Source organism: Carcharodon carcharias, chromosome 9, assembly GCF_017639515.1.
Source record: "Carcharodon carcharias isolate sCarCar2 chromosome 9, sCarCar2.pri, whole genome shotgun sequence".
In the NCBI taxonomy this organism is placed as follows: Eukaryota; Metazoa; Chordata; class Chondrichthyes; order Lamniformes; family Lamnidae; genus Carcharodon; species Carcharodon carcharias.
The window spans coordinates 156,232,294-156,246,181 of record NC_054475.1 but is presented as its reverse complement, the minus strand read 5'-3'; the positions used below and the strand labels follow the sequence as shown (position 1 = coordinate 156,246,181).

The 13,888-nt window shown below is 42.0% G+C and overlaps 1 protein-coding gene and 1 long non-coding RNA gene across 4 annotated transcripts in view; one reads left to right on the top strand and one right to left on the bottom strand.

The window, feature by feature from the left end:
* mtmr1b (myotubularin related protein 1b) overlaps window positions 1–13,888 on the bottom strand; it is a 71,630-nt gene that overhangs the window by 11,999 nt on the left and 45,743 nt on the right. For all 3 annotated transcript variants that reach the window (XM_041195690.1, XM_041195689.1, XM_041195691.1), the window contains 4 exons: window positions 12,825–13,031; window positions 12,240–12,332; window positions 9,837–9,950; window positions 9,211–9,387 (listed from right to left, as the gene is read on the bottom strand). In XM_041195690.1, coding sequence (XP_041051624.1) covers window positions 9,211–9,387; window positions 9,837–9,950; window positions 12,240–12,332; window positions 12,825–13,031 — 591 coding nt within the window. The remainder of the gene's footprint in view (window positions 1–9,210; window positions 9,388–9,836; window positions 9,951–12,239; window positions 12,333–12,824; window positions 13,032–13,888) is intronic.
* LOC121282163 overlaps window positions 5,210–13,888 on the top strand; it is a 33,760-nt gene continuing 25,081 nt past the window's right edge. Inside the window, exon 1 of the long non-coding RNA XR_005944007.1 lies at window positions 5,210–5,370. This is a non-coding gene — a long non-coding RNA (uncharacterized LOC121282163). The remainder of the gene's footprint in view (window positions 5,371–13,888) is intronic.

Here is a 13,888-nt window from a genome sequence, read left to right as displayed (position 1 = left end):
GAATTTCTCGAAGGAGAACAGCCCCAGGTTCTCCAACCTAATCACGCAACTGATGTCTCTCGTCCCTGGAAACATTCTCATAAATATTTTTTGCACCCTCTCTAAAGCCATTACATCCTTCCAAAAGTGTGGTGCCCAGAATTGGACACAATATTCCAGTTGAGGCCGAACCAACGTTCATCATAATTTCCTTGCTTTTGTATTCTATCCCTCTGTTTATAGAGTCCAGGATCCCATAGGCCTTTTTAACTACTTTCTCAACCTGCCCTATTTGTGCACATAAATCCCCAGGTCTCTCTGTTCCCGCACCCCATTTAAAGGCGTATCCTTTATATTGCCTCTCCTTATTCTTCCTGCCAAACTGTATCACTTCACACTTGTCTGCATTAAATTTCACTTGCCACATGTCTGGTCATTCCACCAGCCTATGTCCTCTTGAAAAATTTGTATCCATGCCACCACTGTCCCTTTTATTCCATGGGCTTTAACTTTGCTGGACAAGCCTATAATGTGGTACTTTAACAAACCCCTTTTGGAAGTTCTTGTACATCACATCACATCAACGGCATTACTCTCAGCAAAACACCAACCATATTAGTTAAACAAGATTTGCCTTTACTGATTTTCCTTAATTAATCCACACCTTGTCAAAGTGACTGTTAATGTTGTCCCAGATTATCATCTCTAAAAGCTTTGCATGGCATTATCGACTTATAGTGCTGCTTTTAATGTCTAGTGCTCCTGAACCCCCAAATCTCTCAGCTCTTCCACATCACAAAGCTTTTCCCCATTCAAAGTATAATATTTCTTAATCAAAATGTACCACAGCACACTTACTAGCATTAAATTAGTCAGCTACTTCTTTGTCCATTTCATCATCTTATCAATATTCCCTTGCAGCATTATTTGGTCCTCAGGAATACACACTATGGTTCTAATTTTAATACCAGCAACAACTATAATGGGCCTATACCGATTGGAGTTTAGAAGAATGAAAGGTGATCTTATTGAAACATATTAGACACAGAGGGAATTTGCTAGGGTAGATACCGGGAGTACAATTCCACCTGTGGGAAAGACTAGAACTAGGGGATACAGTTTAGAAAAAAGAGGTCTAATATATAAGATGGAGATAAGAAGAATATTCTTCTCTCAAAGGATCGTTAATGTGTGGAATTCTCTTCCCAAGAAAGCAGTGGAGGCTGGGTCATTGAATTTATTCAAAGTGAAGTTGAAACCACAACTAGATCAGCCGTGACCTTATTGAATGGCAGAGCAGGCTTGAAGGATTGAATGGCCTACTCCTGTTCCAAAGTACTACGTAACTCTGACACCAGTCCACCAGCTGTGTCCAAATCATTGATGGATGTAGTGATCTGAAGCATTCCCAGAATGGGACACCATGGCCAACACACCACACTTTCAAATTACTCTGAGAAATTGCCCTCAGCTCCTACTCTCTGATTTGTCCCTTCTAACCAGCTTTTTTAAAAACTACGTTTCCCTAATTCTATTTCCTTAATCTTCTCAAACTATTGAGAAGTATGTGGTACCTGTGGTACCTTGCTACTTTTGTCAACAGCTCAAAGATATATATTATATGAATCCCAATGTAAAGGAAATTATCTATATATAAACACTGAATCACTGTACATGAATTTTTTTTATATACACAAGCACTGTGGATGGAATAAGTGCAAGGTTTATATCACAAATTAGAGCAAACAAAATGTGGGTCTCTTTCTTCCATCCCACCTCTCCACATCTTCCAAGACATCACTTCATGCTTTCATCAACCAGAAGTTTCACATGCTAATGCTCAGCAACTTGACCCATCCTCCAAAAGCTTCAACCCATTCAAAACCCTGCTGCCCACAACTTCACCACACCAAGTCCCACATCTCAGTTCTCTTCAAGCACTATCAACCATCAATACCCCAGTAAGTCAAAATTCTTGTCCTTATTTTCAGATCCCTTCACAGGCTTGCTCATTCTGCATTAATAATATCCTCCTGTCTCAAATCTCCACACATACCCTCTCCTCCTCCAACAACATCCCTTACACTACAATGAAAGCAGCTCATTCAGCCACTATTCTTCCACCCTCTGGAACTTGTTGTCATGAAAATATAATAATTCCCATAATATTATTGTGATTTATTGTAAAAGTAGTTAATAGTGGGGTTTGGATAGTGTGTGTGTGTGAGAGTGAGAGAGCAAGAGAGAGCGAGAGAGAGTGAGTGAGTGTGCGTGAGAGTGAGTGTGTGTGTGTGTGAGATTTAACTGAAGTGGAGACTACTGGTTTGGGGGCTTTGATTCATCAAAATAAGCTGGGTTTGAAATGCTAAGTATGTAAATATGGCTGAAGTCTTAGAAAGTAAGGTGAGGAGAATTTGCGTTTTTAGATAAATCAGGGTAGTTTGAATTTCAAAGAGATGGGAGGATATTACACCTAGCCAGAGAAGCTAGGCCAAGCAGTGTGTTTATATTTCCAAAAGGTTACTGACAATATTAGCATCATGAAAAAATTTATATTATGAAAAAGGTAAAGTTCCAAAGACATATGGGAACAACGGAATTTACATTAAAAGGGAGAAACATGTATAAAGGAGAATGAGGTTGTATGTCGGGGAATGCATTGTAAGATCTAACAGAAGTGTGAGAGTCTCCAGTATTTGTACATTAAGCCTGCTGTCCACAGAAACCGAAGCTGGGAAAAGCCACCTTGAATTCTACTGTCCAGGGTATTGTGATAACTTGCCTGGTTCTGTTTAAAATCTTTTTTTCTAAACTGTTGCCTTAACGGGGGTGTAACTGGGAGCCAGATTAATTAGGGGTTTTAGGAGTTATTATAGTAGTACTTTGTTGACCTATGTATGTGCTTGAAATCTTTTGTCAATAAATGTTTAAGTTAGTTTTCTAAAAAGTCTCAAGTCTTGATGGACTTATTACTTCTGAATTCAGGGCACGCATCTAGAAATAAATACAAATTGCAAAACCATTGTGATAGCCTGATCAAGCTTCCCTCGTGGATTTGATCTGGCTGGCACACATCATCTGCCACATCATAACACTGTTCAGTCCCTTTCACTTTCATCGCTGTTTTCAAAAATCACAAACCCCTTCTCTTTGACCGTGCCATTAGCATCCCCATTCCATCCCCGCCCTCACCATGTTCCTTTTGTACTCGATATCTATAGTTTTGTCCTCCTAATGTAAAAGGTTTCAAGCTGTCCTCTACACGAGAAGTGCTATAGAAATGCTACGCTCAGCTGTTTTCCTTTATTTTCAGGGTCCCTCAATCCACATTGTAAAGTGGTTCGATAAATTGCCTGAAAACTGGCTACAAATGCTGCTTCCTTGACATCTGAGGATTAGTACTCTGAAGATTAACATAGATTTGGCCCGCTCACTTTTTGGTGACGTGTCAAAATATTTGCTAAGTATAATTCGAAGCTTTTTTAAAAATGTATTATTTCATGGGATGTGGGCATCACTGGCAAGGCCAAAATTTGTTGATCACCCCTAATTGCCCTTGAACTGAGTGGCATGCTAGGTGATTTCAGAGGGCAGTTAAAAGTGAACCACATTGCTGTGGGTCTGGAGTCACATGTAGGCCAGACCAGATAAGGACAGCAGATGTCCTTCCCTAAAGGGCATTACTGAACCAAATCGATTGTTATAAAAACCTAGAATGGTTTCATGGTCACTGTTACTGAGACTTTCAGATTTTATTTATTGAATGTCAATTCCACCAGCTGCCCCAGTTTGAACCCATATCCCCAGAGCACTAGCCTGGGCCTCTGGATTATTAGTCCAGTGACATTATGACCGCACCACCATTTCCCCCACACAAGTTTTCAAACAAGTGAAATACTGTTACTTTGTTGCAGAAGACGTACAGTGACTGAGGGATCCTTTTAAATTCTTCAAGTTATTAGATCATGTTATTTTACATCACAATTAAAGGAACTGACACACATGAGAATCTAGCAGCAAAAGTGCACTTATGGATTATTCATCTTTTCTCTCATTTAGCTTTGTGTTTCTGATCAGGATGTGCAAACCTTATTTGAAATTCTCTATAAATTGTAAAATAGTCCTTGATGTGGAGAACGTGCCACTGTGCATTTTCAATAAGAAACTGCAGCTAAAGTGCTCAAATCCGTCCAGCTAATGTGAAACTATTTAGTAATAGCTTCAGCCATTAACAATTTTTTGCCGATAATTAGTCAGGTGATTTTGTGTGTTAAACCAATGCATACGATAGCAGATCACAAGATTAACTACACAAAGCAGAAGCCAGAACGCATTTTAAAGTTGGAGAACATGACAGCTAAAGAGGAACCAGCTTCAGTAGTGCCTGGGAAAGATAAATGAATAAAATCCTGAGAACTGAAATCAAAACAGAAAATGTTCAGCAGGTCTTGTTGCCATCTGCAGAGGGACCAGACAGGTTAGTAACCCAAGGGTCAACCTGAACTGTTCCTCAGTTTCTCTCTCCACCTGAATTTGAGTGTTTCCTGCATTTTTATATTTTTATTTCAGGCTTCCGGTATGAGCAGTATTTTGTTTTGGTCTTGGAAAAACTCAGCAGGTCTAACAGCATATACAGAGAGGGATACAGTTGATGTCTCGAGTCGAGACTCAAAACATCAACTGTATCCCTCTCCGCAGATGCTGTCAGACCTGCTGAGCTTTTCCAGGTATTTTTGTTTTTGTTCTAGATTTCCAGCATCCACAGTATTTTGCTTTTATCTTTTTGCTTTAGTCTTAATGGTTTGGCTGTCAAACTTCTAGCCACAAGTACTGAGATAAAGCAAATAACTATATATTGAAAGTCAACGTAAAACGACCCAATGAGGAGTATATGCCTGAAATGTTAACTTGTCGCGTCCATATACCAGGGCACTGGTATTCCCAGTGGACTGTGTTTCTAACAGTCGCCAGGCAATTTCCTTTCTTTTGCAGACAGGAACTGGTTAATGATGGCCGCCTAGTCTAGTAAATTGATTCCAGCAGCTTACTTCAGTCACGAGCACATTCCATTCTGGCCAGCCTGATTCTTTCACTCCCCCTTGCTGCCTCTGTCAGCCGTATCTCTCTGCCAACTACACTTTAGCCCCTCATCCCACCCAGTCTGTCTGCACATTCCTTAGCCAGCAATCATCATTAGAGAGAACTGAGCTCACTTTTGCTCAGTTACCGAGAGAACGTGATCAGCAGTGAGGATTCCTTTCAGCCAGTGCTAATACACGACGACATAAAGCTATTGCATGGAAATCGGAAACAGAATTAAATGGAGAGACAGATTGAAGGAGGGAGAGGAAAACAAAAAAGGAGAGCGAAATGAAAAGAAATTAAATAAAGGTAAATAATATTTTCATAAAAAGTGAAAAAGATAAGCAGCAATTAAATGGAAAGTTAAGTGAGAAGGATTCAAACACAAGCAATAATAAGTCTCAAAGTATGAAGCTCTCTCTCTTATTCTCTTCAACACACAAAGATGGGCCAAAGTAAATCTGAGTTCTGATGAAAGATCATCGACCTGAAATGTTAACTCTGTTTATCTGTCTACAGATGCTGCCTGACCTGCTGAGTATTTCCAGCATTTTCTATTTTTAAATCCAAGACTGAATTCATATTAGCGATTAAAAAGTTTCTATCAAGGGCTCAAAACATTAGGTCAAATATATCAATTGCAGGATAAGGTCAAGGCTACTAAATGAACTTGGCCTTGTGATCGTGGAAATCATAGATAACATCACATTCTTTGCTCTGGCATGATGGGCTGAATGGTCTCCTGTGCTGTAATTTCCAAGATTCTCACTTCAACAGTTAAATAGTTTGAGTTATTTTTGTGACAAATTACAGCAAAGCATGTTAAAATAGGTTTGAGCTTATAGTTACAAACCTTTGGAATTAAATGCCGCAAAGCGTAGCAGGCAAATAATTCAGAGAATATATTTGTAGAAACGATTCTGAACTATTATACTGGAGAGAGGACAGCAGTAAACTTACACTTTGGAATGTCTGCGCGCCCAGTGAGGCTCATTATACAGTTATTAAACATCATTCAGTGTTTTGATGGTAAGCCATGAGGGTGGAACATATATCTGTAAACAGTTATGTGTTGGAACACCCAGTGCCGATAGCAGAGGACATTTGTACGTGATCAAATCCTCTTGTACAACTGAAGGCATAATAAAGTCAGCAATTATAGCCCATAAATCTTACATTACCACCTTGCAAGCATAAAAGGGAAATGATTTCACCAACTTTGGGCAGGCTGCATCCCAACGGTTTGTCAAGCCAATAGCTGGTACTCAAAGTGACAGTGAACACCAGTGTCTGACGATATCAATTCACAGGCGTCAGCCATGGTTTTCTTTATATAAGCAGGCAACAGTTCAACCCCCACTCTTAATTCAAAGGGTTGAAGTACACACTAATTTCCTGTCCAAAAGCACGTCATAAATACTCGATGTTTTTCGGTTGTGGTAAGGGTAACTGCTGTAAGAACCCTGGAAAATCCCTACATCACATTTTCTTGCTGATTAATGGGAACTAGCTCAAATGGTATACTTCTTTAACTTCATTGTTAGAATAAACTATATTTTTAATCCTGTTCATAATACACTCTGGGGAAAAGCAGTTGAGAGGTGACTTGTTGTTTGGACCTTCATTGACCAAATGTTTAATTTGCTTAAAAGGTGTAAAAGAGGTCCATTGGTTAAAAAAAGCAAACTTCAGCAGTAGTCAAGTAAGTGAGAGAAAGGACAAGTTGCTTTGTGGGAATAGAGAGATAAACACCTCCCAGAGGGTGGAGAAAATAGTGTCTTAAATCCTAGACAAGGCACCACATTTTCACTGCTTGGCCTGGGAATGATGAATCCCTGTACTAGGGGCAGACCATGGGAATGATGAATCCCTGTACTAGGGGCAGACCATGGGAATGATGAATCCCTGTACGAGGGGCAGACCATGGGAATGATGAATCCCTGTACTAGGGGCAGACCATGGGAATGATGAATCCCTGTACTAAGGGCAGACCATGGGAATGATGAATCCCTGTACTAGGGGCAGACCATGGGAATGATGAATCCCTGTACTAGGGGCAGACCATGGGAATGATGAATCCCTGTACTAGGGGCAGACCATGGGAATGATGAATCCCTGTACTAAGGGCAGACCATGGGAATGATGAATCCCTGTACTAAGGGCAGACCATGGGAATGATGAATCCCTGTACTAGGGGCAGACCATGGGAATGATGAATCCCTGTACTAGGGGCAGACCATGGGAATGATGAATCCCTGTACTAGGGGCAGACCATGGGAATGATGAATCCCTGTACTAGGGGCAGACCATGGGAATGATGAATCCCTGTACTAGGGGCAGACCATGGGAATGATGAATCCCTGTACTAGGGGCAGACCATGGGAGACTAAGTGTTTGAGAGTTTGATGCCACTTGAGCGGGCACAGATGGCTCGATGACAGCTTTTGTAATCGGTCCATTCAAACGATAGCTAGGCAATGATTGGGTTAAATTAATATCGCCACAGACATTCCCGTGTAAAGTATAAGAAGGGTTTCCCTTGAGCACAGAGATTTGTACAGGATTTATGTATTGCATTGACCTATGTGTCGGTACCTGGGGAAGACCAGGGAGCATTTACATGGAGATGGCCCTTCCACTCAGCATGTAATGGTAAAGCTGTTGCACTTTGATACTACTGTTCAGACATCAGCCTTTGTCGAGTCTTGTATTGAATAAAATATAACCACTGTCACCAATAAGTTAAGGTCACCACAAGTTAAAGGGTTAACTAACTACCAGTACTCCAAATCATCCGTTGTCTTTGCTTGACTAATATTCAGTACACATCCAACTGTATTTTTGACACCAAAGTAGCACCCCAGACCGTCAACAGTATGTAAACAGTTTAATGAATGTAAACATTAGGAATCACTGTTTTTTTAAAATTACAGATAGGAATGAAGGGTGTGTATCAATGGGATTTAATTATTCAATAACACCGCAATTAGCAAGCTCCTAATTGCACATCGATTCCAGTAACTGGACCAAGTGAAGTTCTGAGCAAATCAATCATTTCTGTTGATCTGAATATTTACTAAGGATAGAAATGCAGTTCCTACTGATGTTTTCTCCTTAAAAGTTTTGTGCATTGATTTTTAACAATTATTATTAGGGAGAAACATTTGCTGAAGAACTTAAGAAACCAATAGTTGGAAACAGAACAGGAAGGATTAGACGCAGAAGGTGATGTCAGGAAGATCAATAGGAAGCCACTGGAGTCAAAATGAAAGAATGGTTGAGGGGTAGAGGAGGCAGTAAAGAAACAGGATGGGAAAGTTGGGAGGGGTTTAAGCAGGAATAGACAAAAAATAGCAGATTTAAGGACCGACATGTGGGAAAAAGAGAAAAATATGAATAACTTTTGAAGATGCAAAGCAGGGGGACCAAACAAACAAACTGAAAGAAAGAACTCGGGTTCATACAGCACCTTTCACAACCTCAGCCAATGACTAATTTTTGAAGTGTCGTCACTGTGCGGAAACAGAGAGATAAACACCTCCCAGAGGGCGGAGAAAATAACAGTGCCTTAAATCCTAGACAAGACACCTGTGCACGAAGGTCACTGTGTACAACAAGCTCCCACAAAGAGCAATGAGACAAGGGCCAAATTCATCTGTTTTAGCTATGTTGGTTGAAGGGTGTTGACCAGGACACGGAGGATAGCTCTCTGCTCTTACTTGAAATAGTGGAAGGGGATCTCACACTACCACCCGAGAGGGCAGATGGGGCCTCAGTTTAATGTTACACCCAGAAGATGAGACTTCCGACAGTGCAGCACTCCCTCAGTTCTGCACTGAGAGTATCAGCCTTGGTTATGTGCTCAAGTGTCTGGAGTGGGACTTGAAACCACAGAGGAGCAGGTGCCAGCGACTGAATCAAGTTTGACAGGTTCCCTTATCCTTCCTGAACTGAGTGGTAGAAGATGGTAAGAAATGCAAGTGAGAGAGAAAAAAGGATCCATGGTGTAAAGGGAGCAGAAATAAACCAACTCGGAAACACCAAAGGCAGTGGAGTTGATAGGTTTTACTGGGCATCTCCACAAATGGACAGAAAGGAGCTCTCATGTTTTTGTCCCCAGAATGTTCTTTTGTTTTATAACCACCTTACCTGAGGTCTCATCCTTGGGTTCCACCTCACATAATAGTTAACCCACAGTTCCAAGTGCCGTAAGCTGGCAACCGGGTAAAGCACATGATTTTCATAATTCACATAAAATGGGTTGGTAAACTCCTCCAATTGGCTGTTTACATAGGACCAGAGGGAGACTGTCTTTGCCTGCACTTCCTGTAACAACAGGAAACAGTATGCAGGGTTAGATTTTAACCTTGTATTGTTCAGCGGACGCTATTAGCGCTTACACCATGTACAAATCAACACTTCAAATTTCAAGATCACAAGCGATAATTCTCATTACAGATGGAAAGGCACAGAGCTGTGAAATTCTTTCCTATTTGCACCTTAAATTCTATAGCAAGTCGCACAACAATAAATCAGAATTCATTTTAGTTCATTATCTCAGCAACTTACTCAATGACACTGCTGGCGACAGAAATATAGTTATTAATTGTTGAGATTAAGACATTCATCTTTCTTCAAATAACCCTCCTGCTGTGTATGCTATCAGTAATAATGCAAATAGCACAGAGACAGTGAAAACTGAGTTCCAACGGAGTCTGTCAGTGAACATCTTCCAAATGTTAACATGTCTGAGTGATTTCAGACTCTTCACATACCTCCTTCGCTCGTTGTTGCTCACAGTTATAAAGGAATGTCCCAAACAGACAGCTGTACAGATGGTCCAGGATAGTCAACAGGAAGAGCTCATTAAACTCAAAGGCTGCAGGAAACTAGGGAGAGAAGGGATACAGACATACAAGATGTAAAAAAAAAAAAGGATCAGAAAACAACTCCTAAACTTTGCAAATTGCTCAGGCAGGGGCACGATGTGAGGTGGAAGAACTCAGACACTCTGAGCCATGGAATGGTAAAACTCCAATTTCTGCCCACCGTTTTCCTTTACAATGTGTTCCCACCCTTGACTTTACCTAGGTAATGGGTGAGGTGGGGAGGGAGAGAGGGCAGGGGAGGGAGTGAGAGAGAGAGTGGAGGAAGGAGAGAGAGAGAGAGAAAGTGGAGGAAGGAGAGAGAGAGAGAGAGAGAGAGAAAGTGGAGGAAGGAGAGAGAGAGAGAGAGAGAGTGGGGGAAGAGGAAGGGGGAGAAAGAGAGGAGGAGGGAGAGCAAAGTGGGTGGTGAGAGAGAGAGAGGGGGGTTAAGGGACAGAGAGGGAGAGCGTGAGTAAATGCAAAGGAGTGAGAGAGAGAAAGAAAAAAAGAACAAAAGGAAAGAAAGAAAGAGACAGACATACAGGAAGAAAGACAAACAGAGACAGAGGGTGGAATCTTATGTTTTTGGAGGAGTTTCACTTGCTGCCTGAAAATATCATGAGGCACCCGTGCTGACTCTGAGGCCCACCATATCTGCTGCCCAGCAGGTAGTTAAATGGACAGTGGTGCCTCTTCCTCCAGACTAAAAACCCTGGAAGACGACCTCCCATTCGCCATGAATTGAATTCAATAAAAACCCAGAATTTAAAAAAGCCTAATGCTGACCATATAATCATTGTCAATTGGGAAAGAAATCTGCCGGCCTACATGTGACTCCAGTCCCACAGCAAAGTGGTTGACTCTTCAATGCCCTCTGAACAAGGGCAATTCGGGATGGGCAACAAATGCTGATCTAGCCAGTGATGCCCACATCCCATGAATGACTTAAAAAAAAAAATGGAGCTGGTGCAGGGACATGGGGTGGAATCTTATGGAAGCAATGGGGGGGGGTCTCGGCTGCCAGCTGGAGAGCTGACGAGACCCCCCGCATCGCCTTTTTTCGAGAAGGGCCGCCACTTCTTGCACCACTTAAAGCTGGAAGGCCTTGCAGCAGGATCAAGGACCCCGAAGTGGCTGCTACTGGTGCTACACCCACCTGAGGCCTTGGATTAATGAGGGACCCAGGCACAGGCAAATGATTACAGGGGGCGGGGGGGAGGGGGACGACAGGGGAGGTGGGGGTGAGGTGTGGTTAGCAGCAAGGGCAAGAGCGGTGGAATTCAGCAGGCCCGTTCCCCCCTTTCGTATGCCAGGTTCCTCGATCAATAAACAAGGGACCACCTCCCCCCCACCAACCCCCCCGAAACTTCTGGGAGCCCGAAGCAAACATGCCAGGGTTTGTTTGTTGTGCTACCCACATGGCGAGCCCCTCACCCACCGCTGGTTTAATACCAACAGCAGCAGGATGAGGCCCTTGAGTGGGCAGGCCTCCCACCCACCACCTTCCCACCCAATTAAATGCCCTCTGCCACCAAATTCGTCACGGGGAAGGGCACAAGATTCCACCCATGGTTTCATGAAAAAAGGTCATATCATTATAACATGACTGATGAAGAGAGACCTTCTTTCTATTCAGTCGTTTGCAGGTCACATGAACAGATAGACCAGCGCAGCTTTACACATTATAGCTTCACATTTCGCATTCCTGATCGCATCAGATTCTACAGCTTGCATTATGTAACAATTCAAGAAGAAATCAGAGAATGTACACATGCAGGAAGCTGAAAGGATACGCAAAAAAAAAACATACATACAAGGAAACCTGCAAAGCACAGAATGTAGGCATTTACCCTACTTCTGAGGGAAGTTAATCAGCATTTAAAAAAAAGGGCACTCCAAATACTTCAGCCACCCACAGATCACAGCAATACGGACTCAAAGGAACAATGCCACTGAAAATAATGAGTGTTTGAGAGGCAAGGAAAAGGCCCACAGTCTCTGATCCTCACAATGCATCAATAATAGCTCAGTTTGTTAGAAAGATTTGCATTTATATATCACCTTTCACCACTTCAGAACGCCCCAAAACACTTTACAGTACTTCAGAAGTGTAATTACTGTTGTAACGTAGGCAATGGACAGCTAAGCATGGAAAGCTCCCACAAACAGGAATGAGATAAATGATCAGATAATCTGTGCTGGTGATGTTGCTTGAAGGATTGCTAGTGAAAGCAGAATATGTGAAACTACACATACTGTTATCATTAAACACTAGTAAATCAACTGCTGCAGTCAGCCAAAGAAAAATCCTACCTGCTTTGTCATTTGCCACACACAGTCAATGAACTGAAGGAAGATGGGTGATCGGTCAGCATCAGCATGGTTCTCATCACCATGCCCTATTCTCTGGACAAGAAAAGGTTTGCATTTATATAGCACTTTACACAGCCTCGGAACATCACAAAGCGCTTTTATAGCCAATTAAATACTATTCAAGTGTAGTCACTGTGGGGATGTAGGAAATGCAACAGCCAAGTTGCACACAGCAAGCTCCCACAAACAGCAGAAAATGGTTTTTTTTTTGGTGATGTTGATTGAGGGGTAGATTTTGGCCAGGGCACCAGCAATAACTTCCTCTGCTCCTCTTTGAAACACATCCACCTGAGGAGGCAGACGAGTTCCGATTTAACTTCTCACCTGAAAAACACTATATCTGACACCGTAACAGCCACTCAGTACTCCCACTTGAGTGTCAGCCTACATTATGCGCTCAAGTCTCTGGAGTGGGACTGAAGCCCAATTCTAGGTTTATAAAAGTTACACACTTTAAATGCAGTAATGAGCAAAATGATTCAGATTTGCTCGCTCCTAACTGCATTATGCTCTCTAGCTACTTACGACTGCAAATCTGTGTCCAAAACTTAGCCACTCCTTTTCAATCAGCACTTCAAATCCCTTGATGGTTCGGTAGTAGCTGTCGAGGATCAGCATGGTCAGCGCTGTCAGCTGTGAAGTCCGATCCCAGCCATCACTACAGTGGACCACAACTGAAGTTTTTGCAGATTCAACCTTGTCTGCTATGCGCACTGCTCCAGCTAAAAGGATCTGGGAGAGAACAGAGGACAGCCCATTAACGAAAGATGTGCCAAGGCTGAGACTGCACCAGCAGGGGAGAATTTAGCATGAATTGAATAAAGCCGTTGTATTTCTTTGCCCCCTAGTTATATCCTCAAGTGGCCCCAACGTGATTTACTTTTGAAGGGAGTCGCTTCGGTTATGCAGGCAAACACGGCAGCCCGTTTATATACAGCAAAATCCCAAAGATGTCAAATTAGTGAACAATCAGGTTATTTGTCTTTGGTGGTATTGGTTTTGGCGCTGGTGTGAGGCACCCAGAGAACTCCAGGTCCTTTTTTAAAGAGTGCTATGGGGATGTTTTATACCTACCCAAGCAGGCAAATGGATCTCGGTTTAATTTCTCATCCAACAGACAATGCAGCACCCCCACAGCACTGTAAGCCTGTAATGTGCTTTTAAATCCAGCGGGGGCTTGAACCCAAAATCTCTCGACTCCTGGGTGAAAGAGCAATCAACTGAGCCAAACTGACATGAAGAAGCAGTACTTAGTTCTTGTCTTTGCCATAGCTCTGGTTAAGTTACAGCGGATAGGAATATAGATGACTTATGTTACTGTAATTCACACAACCAAGAGCATCAGGAAAGCACGGTCAATTCCAACAACTCGACTATAGGTTATCAAAAGGAAGCAAAGTGCAGTCCAACAGCTAATGACACCAAATTTTAAACTTCATTTCATTTTATCTTGAAATAAAATGATTTACAAAATCAAAGCAAGAACTAAACTGATCAGATGTGCAAATCTGTTTGGAAATTGAATATTTTTTTAAAAAAAAGACTAAAACAGATAATCTGATCATTCACTAATTTGCTTTCTTTGGGAT